Source organism: Protopterus annectens, chromosome 9.part0, assembly GCF_019279795.1.
Source record: "Protopterus annectens isolate FY-2018-M chromosome 9.part0, PAN1.0, whole genome shotgun sequence".
NCBI lineage: Eukaryota > Metazoa > Chordata > Ceratodontiformes > Protopteridae > Protopterus > Protopterus annectens.
In genome coordinates this window covers 1,104,137,769-1,104,157,605 of record NC_056743.1, presented here as the reverse complement: position 1 = coordinate 1,104,157,605, position 19,837 = coordinate 1,104,137,769, and the positions used below count along the sequence as shown (strand labels likewise).

At 41.1% G+C, this 19,837-nt stretch overlaps 1 protein-coding gene across 6 annotated transcripts in view; it reads left to right on the top strand.

Annotated features, from left to right (window-relative positions):
* Positions 1-19,837, top strand: part of COPZ1 (COPI coat complex subunit zeta 1) — a 682,287-nt gene that overhangs the window by 231,322 nt on the left and 431,128 nt on the right. For all 6 annotated transcript variants that reach the window (XM_044083950.1, XM_044083951.1, XM_044083949.1 and 3 more), the window contains exon 4: positions 7,738-7,829. In XM_044083950.1, coding sequence (XP_043939885.1) covers positions 7,738-7,829 — 92 coding nt within the window. The remainder of the gene's footprint in view (positions 1-7,737; positions 7,830-19,837) is intronic.

Below are 19,837 nucleotides of genomic sequence, written 5' to 3'. Positions count from 1 at the left end.
TAAATGGCCTTGAAACGGTTATGAAACGTAACAATTCAGTATTCTTTGTGTACATCTTGGTATTTAGTTGTAGTCCTGCTGAACAGTGTCTTTAAGAATTTCTGTTTAATAACACAGAGATTCTTTCCCTCAAAATCAATAACATGTATGTATATGTGACCGTAATTGGCTGTATACCTTCCCTACTTTTAGTCAATAGTTTTCACCTTTGCCACCTTTACATTTATCATGAAACTGAATAAAAGGGGACTTAATGCACATGCATGCATAACTTTGTTTTTTCATATCTATACTTCCATTCCATCCATTGATTGGCACTTGTCACTGTTACTACATACTGTCCTAATACACTGCTTAAATTTTTTACCAGACTGATGCATTTCAATCTTTAGCATCTCTGTCCTACATGGTCAGTGTGCTGACCAAATCTTCTTTGGTGCACAGGGTATCACTGTCTATATACAACACTTTTTTTTTGGGGGGGGTGTATCCAGCACAAAGCAACACAGATATGTAGTAGCTGCACCCTTTGAAAGAGTGGAACAGCAGGTGCTTATTATCCAGTATATGTGCACAGCTAAAGTAGCCTGACCCAGTGGTTCACCAGGTACCTGCTGGGCTTGAAGAATCAGTGTAGCATAGGGAGTGCAGTAGTGTTGCAATTATGGCACTGTCTTCAGTAAGGCAGTAGGTGGTGTTTATGGAAGGGGGACAGGCCAAGGAAGCATCCAGAACCAGTACAGGATATTGCCTTTTCTAGTTATGTTTAGGCTGTGTGGAAATTCATTTTGCTACTACTACCCTGGCAAAATTTCATGCAAAATAGTGGACTGGCCAATGGCCATGTAATGTAGTGCTGTGTAAGAAGCAAGAAATAGTATGTTTAGTTTCATGCATGCATATAAATGAAGTGGCAGCCACACTTGTACAGTCACTAAACTGTGTACTGTTACACAAAACTGTGAGGCTTGGTGTTTTGCAGTCACCTAGGGTCTGTCATATCACCTGTTTAGCAGATGTTTTAATTCAGATGACTGTGGCATACCAGGGTGTGAGAAGTTGCTGAGGCAAAGTGTGAAAAGCACTGAAAGGAGCAGTAACAGCAGCAGCAACCTCGTCAAGGCAGGGTGTATAGTACGTCAGTCTGTGCGCTTTCCAGTTTTAACAGTTCAAGTGTCCTGTTTTATTTATTTATGTAACATTTGTTTACCGGAAAAGTCTGACTTGGAACGAGCCAGTTTTCAGCGGAGGCCCAGGGGGAAACGCTCCAAATGCATGCCTTTATAATGTGGGAGGAAACCGTAGAACCCGGATGAAATCCACTCGAATGCTAGGACGACGTACAGACTCTGCACAGAAGGCACTTCAGCTGAAAATCTAACCGGAGAACCTCTTGCTGTAAGGTGACGATGTTAACTGTTGCACCACTGCATCGTCCAGCCGTATCCTGTTATAAGTGGAGTATTGCATCAAAGTTTCAGCTTGTCTCTTGTACTGTACAAGCACTTGTGTTGTAATGTTGCACAGGATGTGGGTAGTGGCATTCAGGACATTTCACTATATGTGCTGTAGAGTTCTGCAGAGCAATTGGTTAATTTTTACATTTGCCCGTATGGGGTGTGGGAGTAGTCTGATACATACGTGCATCTACACACCTTTTGTGAATACGTGTCTGTGTGCTGCTTCACAGTATCTGAAGATGAGGGCTGTGTGCAGCACATTTCATTGGTTGGAATATTGAACTATGTGTTTCAGTTCATAAAATGTCTGTTAGCTTTTGTACCCAGCCCTGCCTATGGGCATTTAATCTAGATCTCATTTTATTTATTGCTTTGAAATCGTTTTTATTGTCCTGTTGCAGTTACTGCATCCTTTTGCACTGTACTTTTGGCAGTATGATTCACACTTGTTTGTAGGAGCCTCCCTATCTGTAGTGGATTTGTGATATACCTTTTAAATAGGCTGTTAACTAGTGCTTAGTGTAAGTTCTTCTATAGGCAGTGAGATGGCTGTTGTTTGATAGCCCCCTCTAACTACAATGTTTACTCAGTGTTTATTACCACTGTGGTAAATTGAATTGTTGTAATGCCCGTTATTAATTCTGTATTGACCATTTATGTATGTACTACAAACTGTCTGGTAGGCGCAATGTAACATGTCCTTTTTGAACCCCTGACACACTTCTTTTTCTCTCTCTCTCTCGCATATAGGCATCCCCCAAACATTTTTCTGCAGATTAGCCCTACACACTGCATACAGCATTTATTAACTAAGAATATCTACATGGGAAGCCCCATTTTTAGTTAAGTCCTAGGGAGAAAAACTCAACTTTTTAAGACATTGCAGCTTTGGTGATAGAAATGCAGTATGTTTAATAAAATTCATACGTATAAAGATTATGAATATAGTTCAGAATTAACTTACGTTGTCAGTATATAATAAAATTAACAAAATTAATTATAACTTTTAAATACAAATGCAAAAAAAAAATGGAAGCGGAGGAAAATTCCAAATGTAAGCAACATCTTTAGTTCAGTAATAAGTAAAGTCAGTTTGGTCAGTCATTTGATCAGCGAGTACAAGAGAGAACAGCCAAGTATGATGAAATGAAATTACAGTGATTAGTTATAACAACTGTCAAAGTTAAGAACATGCAGATCTGATGTTTTAATGTGTTCAAGTATGGGTTTTGGATCCAACCTCTGGTCTGACTTCAGTCACTTTTCAGACTTGGGAACTGTAACTCAAGCTCCTCCCCTTTGCTATAATCTCCCTGCAAACCTTGTATTACCTCCGATCTCGTTTGCCACTCTGTGTTCAGACATGGTTGAAGTAGCTCAAGCATTAGTCAGATAAGAAAATTATTTTTCGTTCTTGTTGTTTCTAGTCTACTTTTTGATGGTCTTTTCACTCTCTCCTATGTAAGAGGAGGAGCTTGAGCTATGGACCCAAGTCTGAAAGTGATTGATCCAAAACATATTGGCTAAGGAAGGATGATGATAGATGATACATGCATCATTATGGTGAATACACAACTTTTGTTTAATGCAGGTTTTGTTGGGTGGTGGGTTTATAATACCTTGAGAGATAAGAAAGGGCTGGCTAGACATTTGAGTTGGGTTATGTAACTGTTAACAGTTCAATTTTTCAATTTTTTTTCTTTTGAAGGGATTTGTTTTTGGTAACTTGAATGTTTGATTGTTTTCCCCTGGATTAATAGGATGTTCCCACTCTCTCTATCCCTTAATGCCATATCATTGTAGTACAGCCCAGTAGCACTGTTTGTTTGAATTTGCAACATACTTTTTACAGTTGCATTGCAGTAGCTCTGTACTTTGGACTGCAGACATGTTGCTTCAAAGGAGAGACGACTACGACTGTACAAACTGCTGTTTCTGTCAACAAGCAGAGTGGACTTTAGTTTTAAACACTGTACACGTGTCAAATGTTACTGTGGTGCCTGGCAAGTCTTAATAGGCCAATGCAAAGTGACAACTACACTGGAAATTGTACATACTGAAGGGTCTGTTTCTGGTAGATTAAACAATTTAGTCTAGTGTTTTTATTGCGTTGCATGTTATTTCTTGAGGGCACCAAAACTCCCTCATACTCTATACTCACGTGGACTATGTTGTCTGCAACCCTCTAAGTGTTACTATCCACTCTGAGTTTGCTGCATGTTAATTGAAGGAGCATACAGTCTGTCACAGCAGCTTTTTCTTACAGTGACAGTATATTTGCTGCACACAGCTCATTGTAGAGTAAAAAAGAACAGGACTGTCATGATCATTGACAACTGGCACAACAGCCTGTTTGCCTAAATTAGAGCCACCAAATTATGTTAAATTGCTTCCTCTTCAAGCAAACCACAAAGGCTATTACTTCAGAGTAGTATGAATGCATCACTAGCCGCATTCAGATAATTGTACATGTATTTGATAAGTTACATAAGCATACATAATGTATCTTCATGCGTGCTACATGTTTGGTGAGTTAAAACTATAACCTAAGAGCATTTTTCTGTTTGTCATGTGTCTTGCTGTACATCTGAGTCATGGCTGAAAATATTTCATTTGTATATCAAATGCCATTAATGATATTTTAGAAGCAGCCAGTTAACTTTCCCCATATAGAAATATATAGCTAAATAGGGTACTTTTCTGTTAACGGGGCAACACTCAAATTGTGTGGTCCTGCGTATTTTTTTCTGGTTAAAGTAAACGAAGTGTATAACTCTAATTTGTCATTACTTACTAAGTGCAATTTAACATCTTTTGTCCAAAAGTCACCAGTTTGAGGAGGGATTGAGAGGACAGTGTTAACATTTGAGTGAAAAATCAGGGATGCCTCTGAAGATCGGGACAGCTAAGAGATATGCGGACATCCCCGCACCTCTGAGTAGCGGGAATTTTTCAGGCTACCGTCAGTCTCTGTGGTGTTTATAGTAATGACATCAATTGCTATTTTGTGATGCTTCAAATCACTAATGTGATAATTACTGCATGATCCATACCTCTCAACTTCTTTACGCAAAAACAAGGACAAAGTCCAAATAACGTAGGGAAACTTTTGAAAAATATTGCCTTATTGAACAGGTTTTGCATCAACTTGCATTTTATGAACAGCGGAAGTATCAGACTTTAAGATGACACTTTACTGACTATAATCTGAAAGTAATTTACTAGGAAAAAGTACGTCAGGGCAAAAATATGAGATGAAATCACAGTCATTTTACAGGTATAGATCGTATTTCTGCCTGAACCACCATTAACAAATATCGCTGTACGTTAAAGGAATTAGAAGGATTTTTTTAGTATTATATGTGCATTTCGGTAAAGATTACAAGCATATCCATACTGCCAGCTGTCCAGATTTTTGCAGAATGTCCAATTTTGTGACTATTTTTTTCTGTTCCTCATGAAAGCCTGTGTTACCAATACGTGTTTAGTGTGGCCGTACCACTTGGGTACCTCACTATGTGAAACCTGCCTCATTTGAGCTGTAACAAGTTCACGTTCCTCGCTGTTCCACATAGTACTGTCCTATATTAAGTCAACAAGAATATTTAAGTACAGGTGGTTTCACGTGTAACCATCCTGTGAGGTCCCTAACTAGTTACATTGCGGGAGGTACTGTTCCACATTTTGGAGTTGGGCTTAAAAATATCACAAGACTCGGTCCTCAAATTACATTCCTCCAGATCTGCAGCAGCTTCGTCAGACCAAACTGTTGCCACGATGATGGAAAAGCACCCTAAATAGAAATGCTTTTGGGTTGCAGACCATGCTTTATCCTTTTCAAGCACATTTGCAGCACATTGTGACCTAAATGCATTTGCTTAATGATGGTTTTTGGCCTGTGCTTTGTTAAAGTTGATGATGCTGTGTTCCTTGCCACAGCAATGTTTTTTTTGTGAGTAGTGTTTCAAATTGGACAATCCGATAAGTGATTTGGCATTTGCAACTCTCTGGATTTTAACTTTGAAAAAATTGACGTGTTAGTGGATCTTGTGGAATTATTGTTGTAGCTTTTTACATAACCAGAAGCGTTCCAATGTGGCATATATTGTTGTCAAAAGAGCCCTTTATTGTGCTTTAAGATCACCCCAGCTGTGAAGACATAATCTGTTGCCTGTAAAGTAAGAATTTTTTTGCATGGTCTTGAAGTCTGTAGATAAATGCATTGACATTTGGAAAGATTAAGATCATTTGTATTAACTTTTTTTTGAAATGTGGTATCTGTGAAATTGTTACTGTTGAGATCCAGTTCATTGAACATTTTTTTTTTATGTTTTATAACTTGCATCAAATTTCTGAAACCGTGGTACTTCAGTTAAGGAGGTGTAGGGGTGAAGACTTGTGTATGAATAGTGTGGAGGTGTAGGGGTGAAGACTTGTGTATGAATAGTGTGGGGAACTTGCTCCTCCCACTCCCCTCTGTGCTGCCTTGCAAGTTACGCTCACTGAATTGGATCCACTCAAGTGTGCTGGGCTTGAACACACTTCTGCTTTACAAACAATATTCAGGGAAATGAGATGTACAAACAGGGTTGACAGATTTTTTTTTTTGGGGGGGGGGGGGGTTTGTCACATATTTGACTCTGACAGAGTAAACTTTAGTTTAAAAAAAAAAAAAGTGTTAAAGGCTCATTTGGTAAGAACTGCGGCTGTTTCAATGGCCTTTCTTAGAAAATTTTCCATGAAGGCATCCATGCTGCAGTGATTAGGTTATTTCTTCATATTTTTAGAAAGTATTATAAATTGGATGTGATTTATAGATGCAAGGTTTCCACTATGAGGGTCACACAAACAGTTTCTTAAACTTTGAACATTCCTCTCCCATATCTGTGTTTTTTATCTTTTCCCTTTGTAGTCTTTATTGTGCTACGTGAGACTCTCTTTACTACTGATCATTTTCAAGAGTCCCTCTCCTTACAAAGTGGGGTAGAAAAGTTATCTGAGGTACAGTAGAGGTGCTTGGTGTAGAGTCAAATTTTCAAAAGCGTCTTGTGTAGTAGAGCTGTAGGTGTCTTGCCCTTCAGCCTCTTAGTTGCCTTTATAGAGTCTTGCTTATGTGGTGAGGTAATGTCACAGAGCTTTTCTCCTATCCTTGTCCTTTGAAGATAAGCTCCTGATTAGTATCTTTGGATTATGGTGGCTAGTCAAGTGCAATTGAAGTGCCACCTATTTTAAACCACACTGCGGGTGCTGTGAATGGTTATGTGGGCAGCCAGTGCTGGATGTGTTTATAGGAAAACCTAATGCTGAGTATGGGTGCCTTTGGAATGTTTATCCTATAGTAATGATATCTTATAAGAGTCACCTTGTTAAGAGTTCTGTTTTTGTTCTGTACTACTGCAAATTTACAGTCTAGTAAGCTAATTATAATTTTAGACTATTGCAGACTAACTCGGACCCTCATAGGAAGTCATAAAGGAGCCTTTTCCTCAGGACCGTGCTATGTAGTCAAGGTTCCAAAATCATTCCACATGTCTTTTGAAATGGCCAAGTTAAAATGTGTGCGTATTTGATCAGGACTGCTGTTGGTTGCCTTACCAATTTTTTTCTACATTCCCATTCACCTAATTACCTTCTCCAATTAACTAGTTTTATGTCCAAATGTATTTTTAGGCACAAGTGTCCCAGTATTTCCCTTTATCAGGTGGGACCCTCTAATACTTGAGGTGAAGGCCTCATTTCTTTCAGAACTCTGGATGGAGGTTGTAAAGTAGGGAGGCCTGTCATACAATGTACACTTTTGTCCCCTAACCTCCCCACTGCAATTCTTTATTTTCCATCTTATTCCAGTATGTGTGATGTTGAACATCTGCTCATTTATCTTATTTCCCATGTAGGCAGGCTGGTTATCCTGCTGGTTTCCATCTAAAGAAAAATAATGCAGGTCCTAATTGCACACACTTTTGTGGTGAGAGTAGTAGCTGGCCCTTGGCCACTGTGGCTGTCTGTATAGCTGTGGCTCTCTGCACAGACTACTAGCCACACCATCAAAAGCATTTATCGTACTCCCTTTGCCGCTGTGGTAGTTTGTGATTAAAATACATTTATTGCTGGCTTTGGTGTCTTTAAGGAAGTGCTATTTAACCTTGATTGGAAGAAGGGAATAACATGTGTATATTGCTTGTCTAGAACCATCTAACCATTAAAAAAAGCTTGAAAGAGTAGAAGAAACCATCCTCTGAAGTGCTTTTTTTTAATTTACGTTTATTTCTCATTCCAGGTGAAATTGCACTTTTGGAGGGTCTAACAGTGGTGTACAAGAGCAATATTGATTTGTATTTTTACGTTATTGGTAGCTCACATGAGAATGAGGTAAGTAGAAAGCATTATTGCCAACAATTTTGGAAAGCGTCTGTATTTGCCTTCTAATGCATACTGGCTGCAAGAATGAACTGCAGAATTCTGATACGGCTGGGTTTTCTCTTGCAGTAGGTCATCATGTAGGATTCTTCCAGCAGCTGACATGCCTGTTTCTCTGCAGTTGACTGCAGTATAGTACTCTTTCCCAGCAGCACACATCTACTAATATTTTTTGTATGTCTCAGCAGTCCAAAACAACTGCCTGCTACCATTGCTGTTGATGTTTGCCCTACTGGTTAAAAGGTCAGTGCCATGTTATACTTGTCATTTTTCATCACACAGGAGCAGAGATCATGTGCGTAATGTCTGTCCAGTGCATTCTGCTACTTTACTTCTTGAAGACAATTAGCTTGTCTTCATTTAATTTGAGTATATTATTCATTCTTATTGTCTTTACTTAGACACATTTTCAAGTGCTCATGTGGACATCTGATTCCACTCCAGAGACCCACACAGTAAGCCTTTATTGTTAAGGCTGCTGGCAACAACACTAAATGTTCATTAGTAAGAATTGTAAGACATTCTTGTCTCCTAATTTATGAAAACTAAAGCACAAAAGCAACCTGTCTGCAGTTCATTCTGTTGTATAGATTTTATACTAATAAGAAGTGGTGAGCACGCGAGGAGATCGCTTCAGAATCTCCTCCCACCCCCTCAGTTATACACTTTGTTCTCACACTACATGAACTTAAATTTGATATCTATTAGCTAGCCTAAGCAACTCCTCTTGTATTTTAAATTCCTTACTCCCTCTTTCTCCCACTTATCTCAGGTAAATGTACTCTCTTAAATAGATATAAAGCAGGTAAATGTACTCTCTTAAATAGATATAAAGCAGTTGCAACATATTATTTTCACCAACTCTGACTACTGTGCTGCAACCAAGATTTTAATATATTACTTAACCCGTCATAGTCCTTTATTTCAATTTCATTGTTTTTCTTTTACTTTGGTTCATTAGAGGGCAGGTCCAGCCCACTTGCTGTGCTCCCCTACCCTACTCCATTCCCACCCAACCCCGCATCAATTACATTTATAGCTACTCACCTTTCCCCCTCCCCCTGGCCCCTTGCCTTTCACCCATTCCCTCGCAAACTACACTCTCCTAATACCTCCCTTAAACCCAATATAAATAACTCGTGTGTCTGTCTTCCTACACGTCTACACTTCCGTTTCTCTCTAACCCATATCAATCACCAACTGACTTCCTCTCCAAATAACACTCTGCCCTTACTCTCTCCTCAACTCACCTACCCTACTAGCATATCTACATTTTCGTCATACATCACCACCCTCTATTCCCTACCTATACTATACGTCTCTAACAACCCACTACTTTAATCTACCCCACCCCCCAGCAATTACTAACTTACCTCATCCTGCTATCACTACTACTTGCTGCCTATCACCCTTCATCATAACACCACCTTGTACACTTCTCCAGTCTGACTTCTTATATTTCACTTTCTATATCACTGTACCTATCTCACCCAGCACATCCATGCTCCAATGCTGCAGCCTTACTGTCTGTCTCCACCTAGTACACTCCCCTATATTATCCCCCTCCCTTTCCAGTATGTTGCTTACTTTCCTCGCTACTTCACTACTACTTCTGTTATCTTATCTCTCCTATCACACCTACATAGGTCCTCTGTACTCTGTACCTACCTTTACTCACATTACCAATCGCATCCCAAACCACCACTCGTTTACTATAACTTCGTCACTATTTCCTTCATCAAACACAGTTCTTCCTAAGATCAAAAGATTATCCCACTCCACTTTTTCCTTAAGACACAAGTACTACTTGCATCACCCCCCCCCCAAAAAAAAAACTCTACATTTTCAACACATTATCTGACTCCTTTCTGGGGATATTTATCCCAACCCTGGACCCACGTCTCCCTCCTCCCTTGCTAACCCAACCCCACAAACCGTAACACTTCACCCAAACTCTACCACTAAACACTTGCCTATCTACGCTATCAATATTCATAGCATTCATAAAAGAAGTGAATTCCATGCTTGGATAGCCTTAAACTCTCCTGATACTGTAGTATCACAGAAACCTGGCTCAAACCCCATATTTCCAACAATGAATCCCCCCTGGTTACAATATCTTGCAACTTGATTAACCTCACAAAAAGGAGGCGGCGTTGCCATATTATTTGCCAACTACCTTATTTCTCCTTGTTGAGCTTCTAGCTGCAAACTTAATGACCACCAAATACTTATTATTGCTGCTATCTAAATTCCCCCAGGAGACAATGTTCCTCTGCTAGAACATACTCTCTCCGGGTTTTCCCACAACCTTGGTTGATCTATCCTATGTGATGTCAACATTAATTGGCTATCTCCAACTGCCAGCTCGCCTACCTCTTTCATTAACTTGCATGGATTCACCCAACTTATTTCAACTCCCACATACTTCAATACACTAACCAACTCTGATATAATTGACTAGATACTAGTTTTCAGGCCAGAACTTTATCATCATCCAACCTCTCTGCCTGACTCCATTAGTGACCACTCACCTGTTAGCATTCAGTTTCCACACTCACCATCATAGGCCTCTCAAATTTCTAAACTGCTGTAATCTCTCCAACTTCCACACCAAAACACTCAGCAATATGATTTCTTCTGTTAACTGGACTTTCCTTTCTGATCTTCCTGTATATGATGCTGTTCATAAATTTTAATTCTATATTGCTCAACATCCTACTCTCCATCCCGCTCCTTATAGTCAAAATACTAAAATTCACACCACTCTAACATAGTCTACTTGAACTCTCATGCTCAAAAGAGATTATCTGGAAACTGTGGACTAATACTGAATCCCCCAGCCACCTACAAAATACTTTGAAACCTCCCCAAAAATAAAAAATCAATATTGATGAGAAAAACTTCTAAACAGTACCATAGACAACCCAGCTGAACAACCCCAACAAATTCTGGAACAGTATTAATCAAATCCTACACCCAGGTAACTCCTTCTCCCAACCCCTGTCCTAACAACACTCACTATACTTGACTCTTACTTCCTCAACACCATCATTAAGCTTATACAAACTACGAATCCCTCTAAACCTATTTACCTCATCTCCACCTCTAATCAAAATAACTCCTCCTCTCTGAAACTTATTCCCACTAGCCACATAAAAAGGCTCCTACTCGAGCCTAAGCCTTGCTCTGCCTTCACTCTTCCTTAAACTAGCTGCACACTCCATTGCTCTCCCTGTCTCTATCCTTAGTAACAATTCTATATCTGAATCAACAGTTCCCACACTTTGGAAAAAAAAAGTTGTACCATACCTATTCACAAGGATGGAAATTCCACTGACCTTTCAAACTACTGGCATATAGCTGTACTGTCCCCTATCTCAAAAATTCTAGAGAAGTATGTACATAGGCAATTGCTTGACTACTTTCTCAACGAAAACCTGCTCACCCCCACTCAACATGGCTTCCACCCTAACCACAATACCTCTACTGCCCTCATTTCCTTTACTCACTCAATATCCCTAGCCAGAGATAACAGACTTTTCAACGGTCTATTCCTTGATCTCTCCAAAGCTTTTGACACTGTCTGTCACTACCTGCTGCTCTTCAAACTCTCCAATTTTAATCTCTCTCTCTCCATCCACTATCTCCTGGTTCTCCAGCTACTTCTCCAATAGACTACAGTCTGTCAAATGGCGCTCTGCACATTCTCCCTTTCTCCCCATCACTATGGGAGTTCTCACTGGTTAGTTCTTAGTCCATTGCTATTTAACATCTTCACTAATGGACTTCCGTACTTTTGTCCTCAGTCGTCTCTCATCCAGTATGCTGATGACTGCACTATCCTCTCCATCTCTGATACTCTCTGACCTTCACACCCTTACTCAAAACTTTAACTCCAGAGAAAATTGGCTGTCCGACAGTCAACTCATACTAAATCTCAAAGACCAAACTACTACTATTCTTCCCAAAATCTCTCACCCTCTCTAAACCCACCTTCATTATAACCTATTTCAGCAACACTAATGTTGAAACGCACCAAACTTCTTGGGGTCATCATAGATGACCAACTTAAATTCGACCTACATGTCCACAGTTCCATAAAAAGTGCACCAAAAACTTGGACTACTTTTTTATAGAAATAAAAAAAAATCCTTACAAAGGAATCCCGAATCAGTTGCCCATGCCTGCTTTTTGTCAAGCCCTCCTCTACAGGTCCCAAATATTAACTAACATGCAGTCCTGTCTACTCACCAAGCTAGAAACCACCTACAGCAAAATTGTCAGGTTTGCTACTAATCTGCCCTCAAACTTGTATCACTGTCAATCCCTCAAAATTCAAAACTGGATAGAGCTCCCTAAACTTCTCTTTTCACAAATAGTTGTCATCCACTCTATTCTCAATAAACCCTCCTCCTGCCTTGAACGTTTTCTGTCATTTCTCTTAATACATCCCAAGAAGAAACCTCAGGAGTGCTGATCAAAATCTATCAAGGCCAAAAAATATTTTGGCCAAAACCTTTATATCTACTTCCCAGCCCTGTTATGGCACCAGCTTCCCCTAGCCATCGGAGAAATAAGCAGTACTCCTGCTTTCAAAAAATTTCTCAGGGAACACTTGTACAGCACCTGGACATGTCACTATAAAAACTCCTTGAACTTCCTCCATGGAACTGCACATTATTTGCACTCTCTGTCCTCACTACCTTCCATACCAACTTCTGTGTCTCCCTCTAATGACTCATCATTTTGTCATCCTTTTATTACCTGGATATAGAATTTATCTTGGTTGGAAACTTAGAACTAAACTAACCTATTCTCAGTAACAGCTCTGTTTACCAAGTCAAAATCTGTGATTCCTGGTGTTTTTCACTCCACTTGTTACACTCCATGATGCTACTAATCTAATTTTATGTAAAATATGTTGTCTGAAAATGTAATGTACGTTACTGTAAATGCTTCATGTCTTTTAAATATGTTTTGTACTATACTAGATTACTGAACGTTTAGCTTTATGATGTGGAGCTTTTCCCCCTGGGCCTCCGCTGAAAAAGGGCTGTTGTTCAGTTGGACTTTCCCGGTCAACAGATGTCAAATAAATAATTCTCCAACTCTTTCCACAGCTACTGAGATGTTGGGTAAGATTTTTGGGAAGAGCATGGAGAAAGTAAGGGCTTAAAGTCCTTTTCTTCTATGGGGAATGCATTAGATCTTTGAGGAGAAGGAGGTGGAAGGACTGTAATTTGAAAGTAGAAGCAAGTAATTTTCAGTGAAGAGGACCTCATCGTCTTACTGCCACCAGTATCATCAGTATATGTCCAAGTGCAAGTCTCTGTCAACTGTTTGGATGCAGTCACCATTCCCACAACTTGACAGTACATTCCAGGTTTATTTTGGACACACAATGGCTGTACACAACGTGTATATTTACCAGATAGCTAAGCAATACTCCCTGCACTACTATACTTTCACATAGCTGTCTACTACAACCCCCCCCCCCAAAAAAAAAAAAAAAAACACGCACAGTTTGGGCATTTGAAAAAGTGACACACCCAAGTATTCCTTTCTTTATTAAATTGCCACTTAAGTCATAAGCAAACACAAATTAATAGAAAACAAACCCAACATTTTTCTTTGTTTATAACAGCTGTTAGTTGTAATGTGCAGTTTTGCAGGACAAGCCATGCCTGCATTGAATGCAGAGGAATCCACTGCTGCCAAAATAAAAGCTTGCTTTTATAGAATTTGAGTTTTGTTTCATATAAGGTATCACATATACAAAATTTTTTTATGAAACTATTGGGGAAAATTTGGGAAATTTTTTTGCCTTAAAATCTCACGGTGTTTTTTTTTTTTTTTTCTCTCCATGAGAAAGCTGTTCAAATGAGGACCCTCTTGCATAAAGAGGGGCAGGTGACCACTCTACAGTCAGTACTGCTAGTGAGAATTGTTTTGTAACACTCCCTACAACAAAGCAGGTACAGTGACTAGAGTAGACCTCTAAACCTATTTTCGTGAAGTTCACTTTGCATAGTTTTATCTCAGAGATTTTGCAGCTGTCATTTTGGATGGAAAAAAACTACAACAATCTGAAGTAGTTACTTCATTTGTTCTGCAACCTGTGGGTCTCTGATCCGACCGGCAGCTTTCCAAGCTTCAAGATCCTAGCTCCTCCCCTCTACCCACAATCCCCTGTCACCACCACACTACCTCAGATCGTTTTTGCCGCGGCTTGAATAACAAGCATCTTGTGAAGAGCTCCTGAGCTTAGACAGGGAAGTGAATAATTTTCTTTCAAAATTTTTCTAAAAACTTTAAAACTTAAAAAGGAGAGTATTGTGAGTGTTTCTCTGCCCTTTTTTGTTTTCGGGTTTGCGTTTTCTTTTTTCAAACCCTTCCCCTAGGTGTTTGGGCGTGTGAGTGTGTCAGCAAAATGGCCGAAGGCCATAAAGCTATTTTTTCAAAGTGCACTGGGTGTGGCCATAAGCTTTCCCCAGCTGATGGCCACACTCAGTACGTTATATGGCTGGGGGTTGTCCATTTGTCTTCAGACTGCCAGGTTTGCGCAGCCTTCAACCCCCGGGCTATGAGGGACAGAAGGAACAGGCTTATTCTGGCGGGATTGCTTCCCCCGGAGGAGGCCTCTTCCTCCTCTCCCTCCAAGTTGCAGGCTACCCAGGTAGCTTCGACACCCCTGATTCCCTCGACTCAGGCTGGGACTCAACCTCCCACTACTGCCTTGAGTAGGAAGGAAGTTCAGTCTTCTCCTTCTAGGGATAAGCACAGGTAGAAGCACAGACACAAGAGGCGAGCCGAGCCTCATCTCTCGGCTCCGCCTTCAAAAACTGTTAAATCACCTCTGAAGGTGTCCGGACCTTCTTCTCGGCTCCTATCTCCTTCCTTCTCACCGGAGCCGGAGGAGGAGCTCCTATCACCCTCGAGGTCGTCGAGGCGGCCCTCCAGACCCGCCTCTACGACCTTCTCTAGATCTACTAGGTCTCTCTCAGACGCCGACATGGATAGGATGATGCGTCTGTTTTTGCAGACCCAAATGCAGATGGGGGTGCTCCTGCCCCCCCCCCTCCACAGGGGGGGAGTGCAGCTTCAATATTTGCCCAGATTTCTCCTTCAACCCGGATCCGGGTTTTGAAGTCTTCGGATCCAGGCCCTTTCGGAGCCGGGGTTTTGTCAGCGCAGGTGGCCCAAGCCTTCTCGACGCCGACCATACCCTCTAGTATCTCGGATCCGAGCTCTCGGGGCCGTGGGCTGGGCATTGGATCCGTGGGAGCGGGTGCTTCAGCGCCGCCTATGTCGGAGAGCACCTCCCTTTCGGATCCGATGGCTTCGGCTCTGACCCCGATCCCTATCTCGGAGCCGAGGAGACTGCTTTCAGGGCCGGAAGAGAGTAGTTCTCCCTCTGCGTTCGAGGTAGTGGAGAGAGGGTACTGTCGAGGTCTTCAAGGTCCCCGACTCTGGCTTTGGATCCCTCCCCCCCCCCCCCCCACTGCATACGGGCCTAACTTCCATCATCTTTCCATCGGGACAGCCTGCTCAGACCCTCCAGTTGGTTCCCTTGGAGGAACAAGAGGCCGTTGACGAGCCCTCTTCTGATAGTCCCACAGAGGAGGTGCCTCGTAAACGGACGTGTAAAATGAAGCACATGGACTCCCCCGAGTCCGTCACCACAGATACGGACTTAGAGGAAAGGGAAGGTTAACCAAGGTCACCCCCCGAGGATGTCTCCTTTGGAGACATCATGGAAATGTTGCGTATTAGGGGGGGGGGGGGGTCTGCCCAAAAACCTTCCTCGGATGAGTCTGTATTTCTGGAGGTATTTGAAGCGGGCCCATCTACCTCCTGGGTGTCCCCACCGGCAGATCCCCTGGTAGATCTCCTGACTACCAGGGCTTGGCAGGAACCCGACACCGTGGAGCCTATCCCACGTCGACAGGATAAAATCCTTAGCCCCCCCCTTCAGACAGGCAGGTTTGGGCCAAAGGGTCTCCAGTTGATGCCATGTTGGTGGCTGCTGCCACTAAGAGAACTCTCCCAGGAGAGCTCCACTGTACACCCGCCGGACAAGGAGTCCCGGGCGGTGGACTGTATAGGGAAGCGGACCTTTGCTTCAGCAACCTTCTCAGTGAGGGCGCTGAATTATATGGCGCATATCAGGCTGCAACGGGATTTGATCAAGGAATACACTGCAGCTCCTCCTGAGTCCATGTCGGTCGAGGACAAAACCGTGTTCTCGACACGCATGGCCACTCAAGTCCATTTCAAATACGTCCATGCGGCTACTGTCTTATGCTACGGAGGGAGCCGCAAGGGCCAGCGGAGCAGGTGTTGTCTTGAGACGTCACGCCTGGCTCCGTCTTTGTAATTTCGCGGAACCTTTCAAGGCATCCTTCGAATGCACCCTTTGACGGTTCTTCGCTTTTTGGCAAGACCGTATGCGATACACTAGTCCAAAGCGAGGACGGGAAGACGCGGTCTGCCGTCTGAGTCCGCTTCTCGAGCCCCCAACGTTCCTTTTCAAGGAATCAGAGGGGGCAAAAGAAGCTGTGGTTCCGCAAGTCTCAGCAATCCTATCCAGCTTCGGACTCCGCGCCCTCCAGAGGCAGAGGAGGGCAGGGTGGACGCCGGCCCAGAGGCAGAGGGGGACCGTGTAACTTGGGGTCTAGGGAGCCTTTTTCCGAGAGACCCGCGCAACAGCCCTGAGGGCTTACCAGACTGTCCTGCTCTGGAGACAGTCGGGGGGGGGGTGTTTTAACGAAGCACCTGTCAATGTGGGAGTCCATCACGAATGATCGATGGGTGCTCCGAATTATATCCAGAGGCTACAAAATTCCCTTCCTATTTCATCCTCCCTCAGGTGGTCGCCTCCCCGATGTCCCACCCAATCAGAGAGGCGGCGTTAGTCTTACTATAGTAGTACTGTAGAGGAGCTTTTCTCCCCGGGCCTCCACTGAAAATGGACATGTATCCAGTTGGACTAGCCCGGTTAACAAATGTAAAATAAATAAATAAATAAATTGTTAGAAAAAGAGCCATCCAGCGGGTCCCCCCAGACTAATCCGGATTGGGCTACTACTCAAGGTTCTTTTTAGTGCCAAAAAAAGACGGGGGACCTCAGGCCAATTCTAGACTTGTCCCCCCTGAACATGTTTATTCCCAAAGAAAAATTCCAGATGGTCACTCTACAATCTATTCTCCCCTTAATGCAGGAGAACGACTGGATGTGCTCTATAGACCTTAATTATTAATGTTGAAGTGTCCAAAGTAGAATGCGATGTTATTACCAGAAAAAAGAAAAAGCTCAATAGAGATGTCGGTGACTTCAGAATTTACTCCTGGCAAAGAAAGCGGAAAAATGGTTCGGTCCTAAGTAAGGCTGTTGAAGGAAGTTCACGTAGCAGTCGGGATTCTTCTGTTTCTTCGTCGGATACTGTCGGAAGCAAGAAAAGTGTTTCCTTTGAAAGAGTGGATATTGTAGCTGATACTGGTGGGGCTACCGACACAGAGGAACAGGGCAGGTGGAATTTTCGCCAAGGTCCGAAACAGAAGTCACGGCAAAAGGGCCGTAACCGAAGGTACTGATAATGTCAGTGATATCGTGCAGCATTTTGGTTCTGTTTCACAAGTTGGGAGTTTGAACTTTGATAACGCAGACCCTGCACAAATTGACTTTAATTTTCCACACATTGTCAATCTAAGTGATTTTGTAATAACTTCTGATATGTCACTGGTTTTGGATAAGGGCAGCAAATTCGTTCCTACTAGGGTGCCTGCTTTATCTGATGTACTTTTGGATGTTAAACGGTTTTGTAGGAAACTTTATTTAAAAGTGTTTTTTGAATTAAAGAAGTTTCCTAATTTTGTGTATGCGGACATTGATATACCCGATGGAAGGATTGATGTAAGTACTGTTCCAACTGAGAGTGATAGTAAATTTTCATGTGATTTTGATAATTTGTCCATTTTAGATGATTCCTTAATGGAATTATCTATCTATGAGTATTCTTTTGAGGAAGTTGATAATTTTGTAATGGGTGACACAGACTTTGAAATTACTTCCAGCTCCATTCTGAATGATACTTCGCATACTGAACGTTTTCATACTGGATATGGCAAACTTATAGTTCCCAGTCTGCCAGTATGTAGTTCATTCAGTCCACCTAAAAATTGTTCTATTCTGAAAGCTTTTGAAAGTGTTCTTTGTAAAAAAGTGGAATTTGAGTATGCTTCCTTTTTAAAGCAGTATATGATTTATAACCTCACTAAAGTTGAATGGTTGGCTTTAAAGGAAATGAAAAGTGTGTCTAACAAATATATATTTTGTACTGCAGATAAAGGGGGTAATTGGGTCATTATGGAGAGATGTCATTATCTAAAAATGAATTATGATCTTTTGTGTAATGACCACATTTACGCAGAATTGTCCAATAACCCAATTAATGAGTACAATTCATTACTTATGGAGCTTTTGGAAAGGGGCGAAAGGCTTGGTTTCTTAAGTAGTAAAGATGTTAAAAGATTATTTATTACTAATCCTAAGGACCCGACTTTTTATGCTTTGCCCAAAATCCATAAGAATTTGTTAGATCCCCCTAGTCGTCCAATTGTGTCTTGCTGTGGTGGTTTTTTGGAGCATATAGGCATACTTTTAGATAGCATACTTAAAAAAGAACTTAAAAATGTTATTTCTCACATTAGTAATACCAATCAATATTGTGAATTGGTAAAAAATTTCAGATGGGACAAAACATTTTATTGGGCCACTATTGATGTAAAGGCTCTTTATACCAGTATAAAAACTAGATTCGGTTTGGAAGCTATCAACAAAATTTTGGGGGAGGGACCACGCACTTAATTTATTATTGTGTTATTAGAGTTTGCACTTACTCATAACTATTTTCTTTTTGAAAAAAAGACTTTTCTTCAGAGAGAGGATACTGCAATGGGGGCTAATTTTGCCCCCACTTATGCTATTCTCTTTGTCATATTTTGAAATTAGTTTTTTGTATACTTTAGACTTTTTTCAAAAAAATGTCATCTTATATCGCAGATATATTGATGATTTGATTTTTATTTGTAAGGGCAAAATGTCAGATTTTGATATCTTCGTGGATCAACTTCATCAAAATAAATTTGGTCTGGAATTCACATTTACTGTGAATACACAAACAATACAATTCTTGGACATCTTGTTATATGTGGATGAAAAGAATTGGTACAGTTTAGGCCCTTCAGGAAGAATACTGCTTCAAATAATTTTTTACATGCAACCAGTGCACATCCTGCACATTTAATTGAAGCACTTCCTTTTGGTGAATTTAAACGCACCAAGGAACACACTTCAGATAGTGCGAATTGGAGGGCGGAATTTACAAACATAAAAAACAGACTTTTATCTAGAGGTTATTCTAAGAGCATTATTGAAAGAAGTCTTGATAGATTATCAGACTCTAATGTGCACAAGAATAAGGCCAAGAAAGCAAAAAATCTGAATTTTAGGGAAGTTTTATGTGACAAAAGTGAGAATATATTTTTTGTAACAAAGTTTTCTCCTTTTTCACCAACTCTGAAATACATTGTGGATTTTTTGTGGCCCATTGTTTGTAAAAATGAGGAAATAGGTCACCTATTTCCCGATTGTGTCCTTCTCTTATGGTAGATATGCAAATTTAAAAGAAATTTTGAAATTCAGGTTTGATAATGTTAATATGTGTGAGAATGTTACTTTTCCACATGGTATGTTGAGTTGCGGCAAATGTAAAATCTGCCATAAGGTTAAAAACTTGTCGAAGTATGATTAATGGTGTCAAATATATCGCCCATGATAATTTTAATTGTAAATCTTGTGGCGTGGTGTATATTCTTGGTTGTGGTTGTGACCCACCAAAATATTACATTGGTCAAACAAAACGCCAACTCAGAATACGTATTTTAGAACATATGGG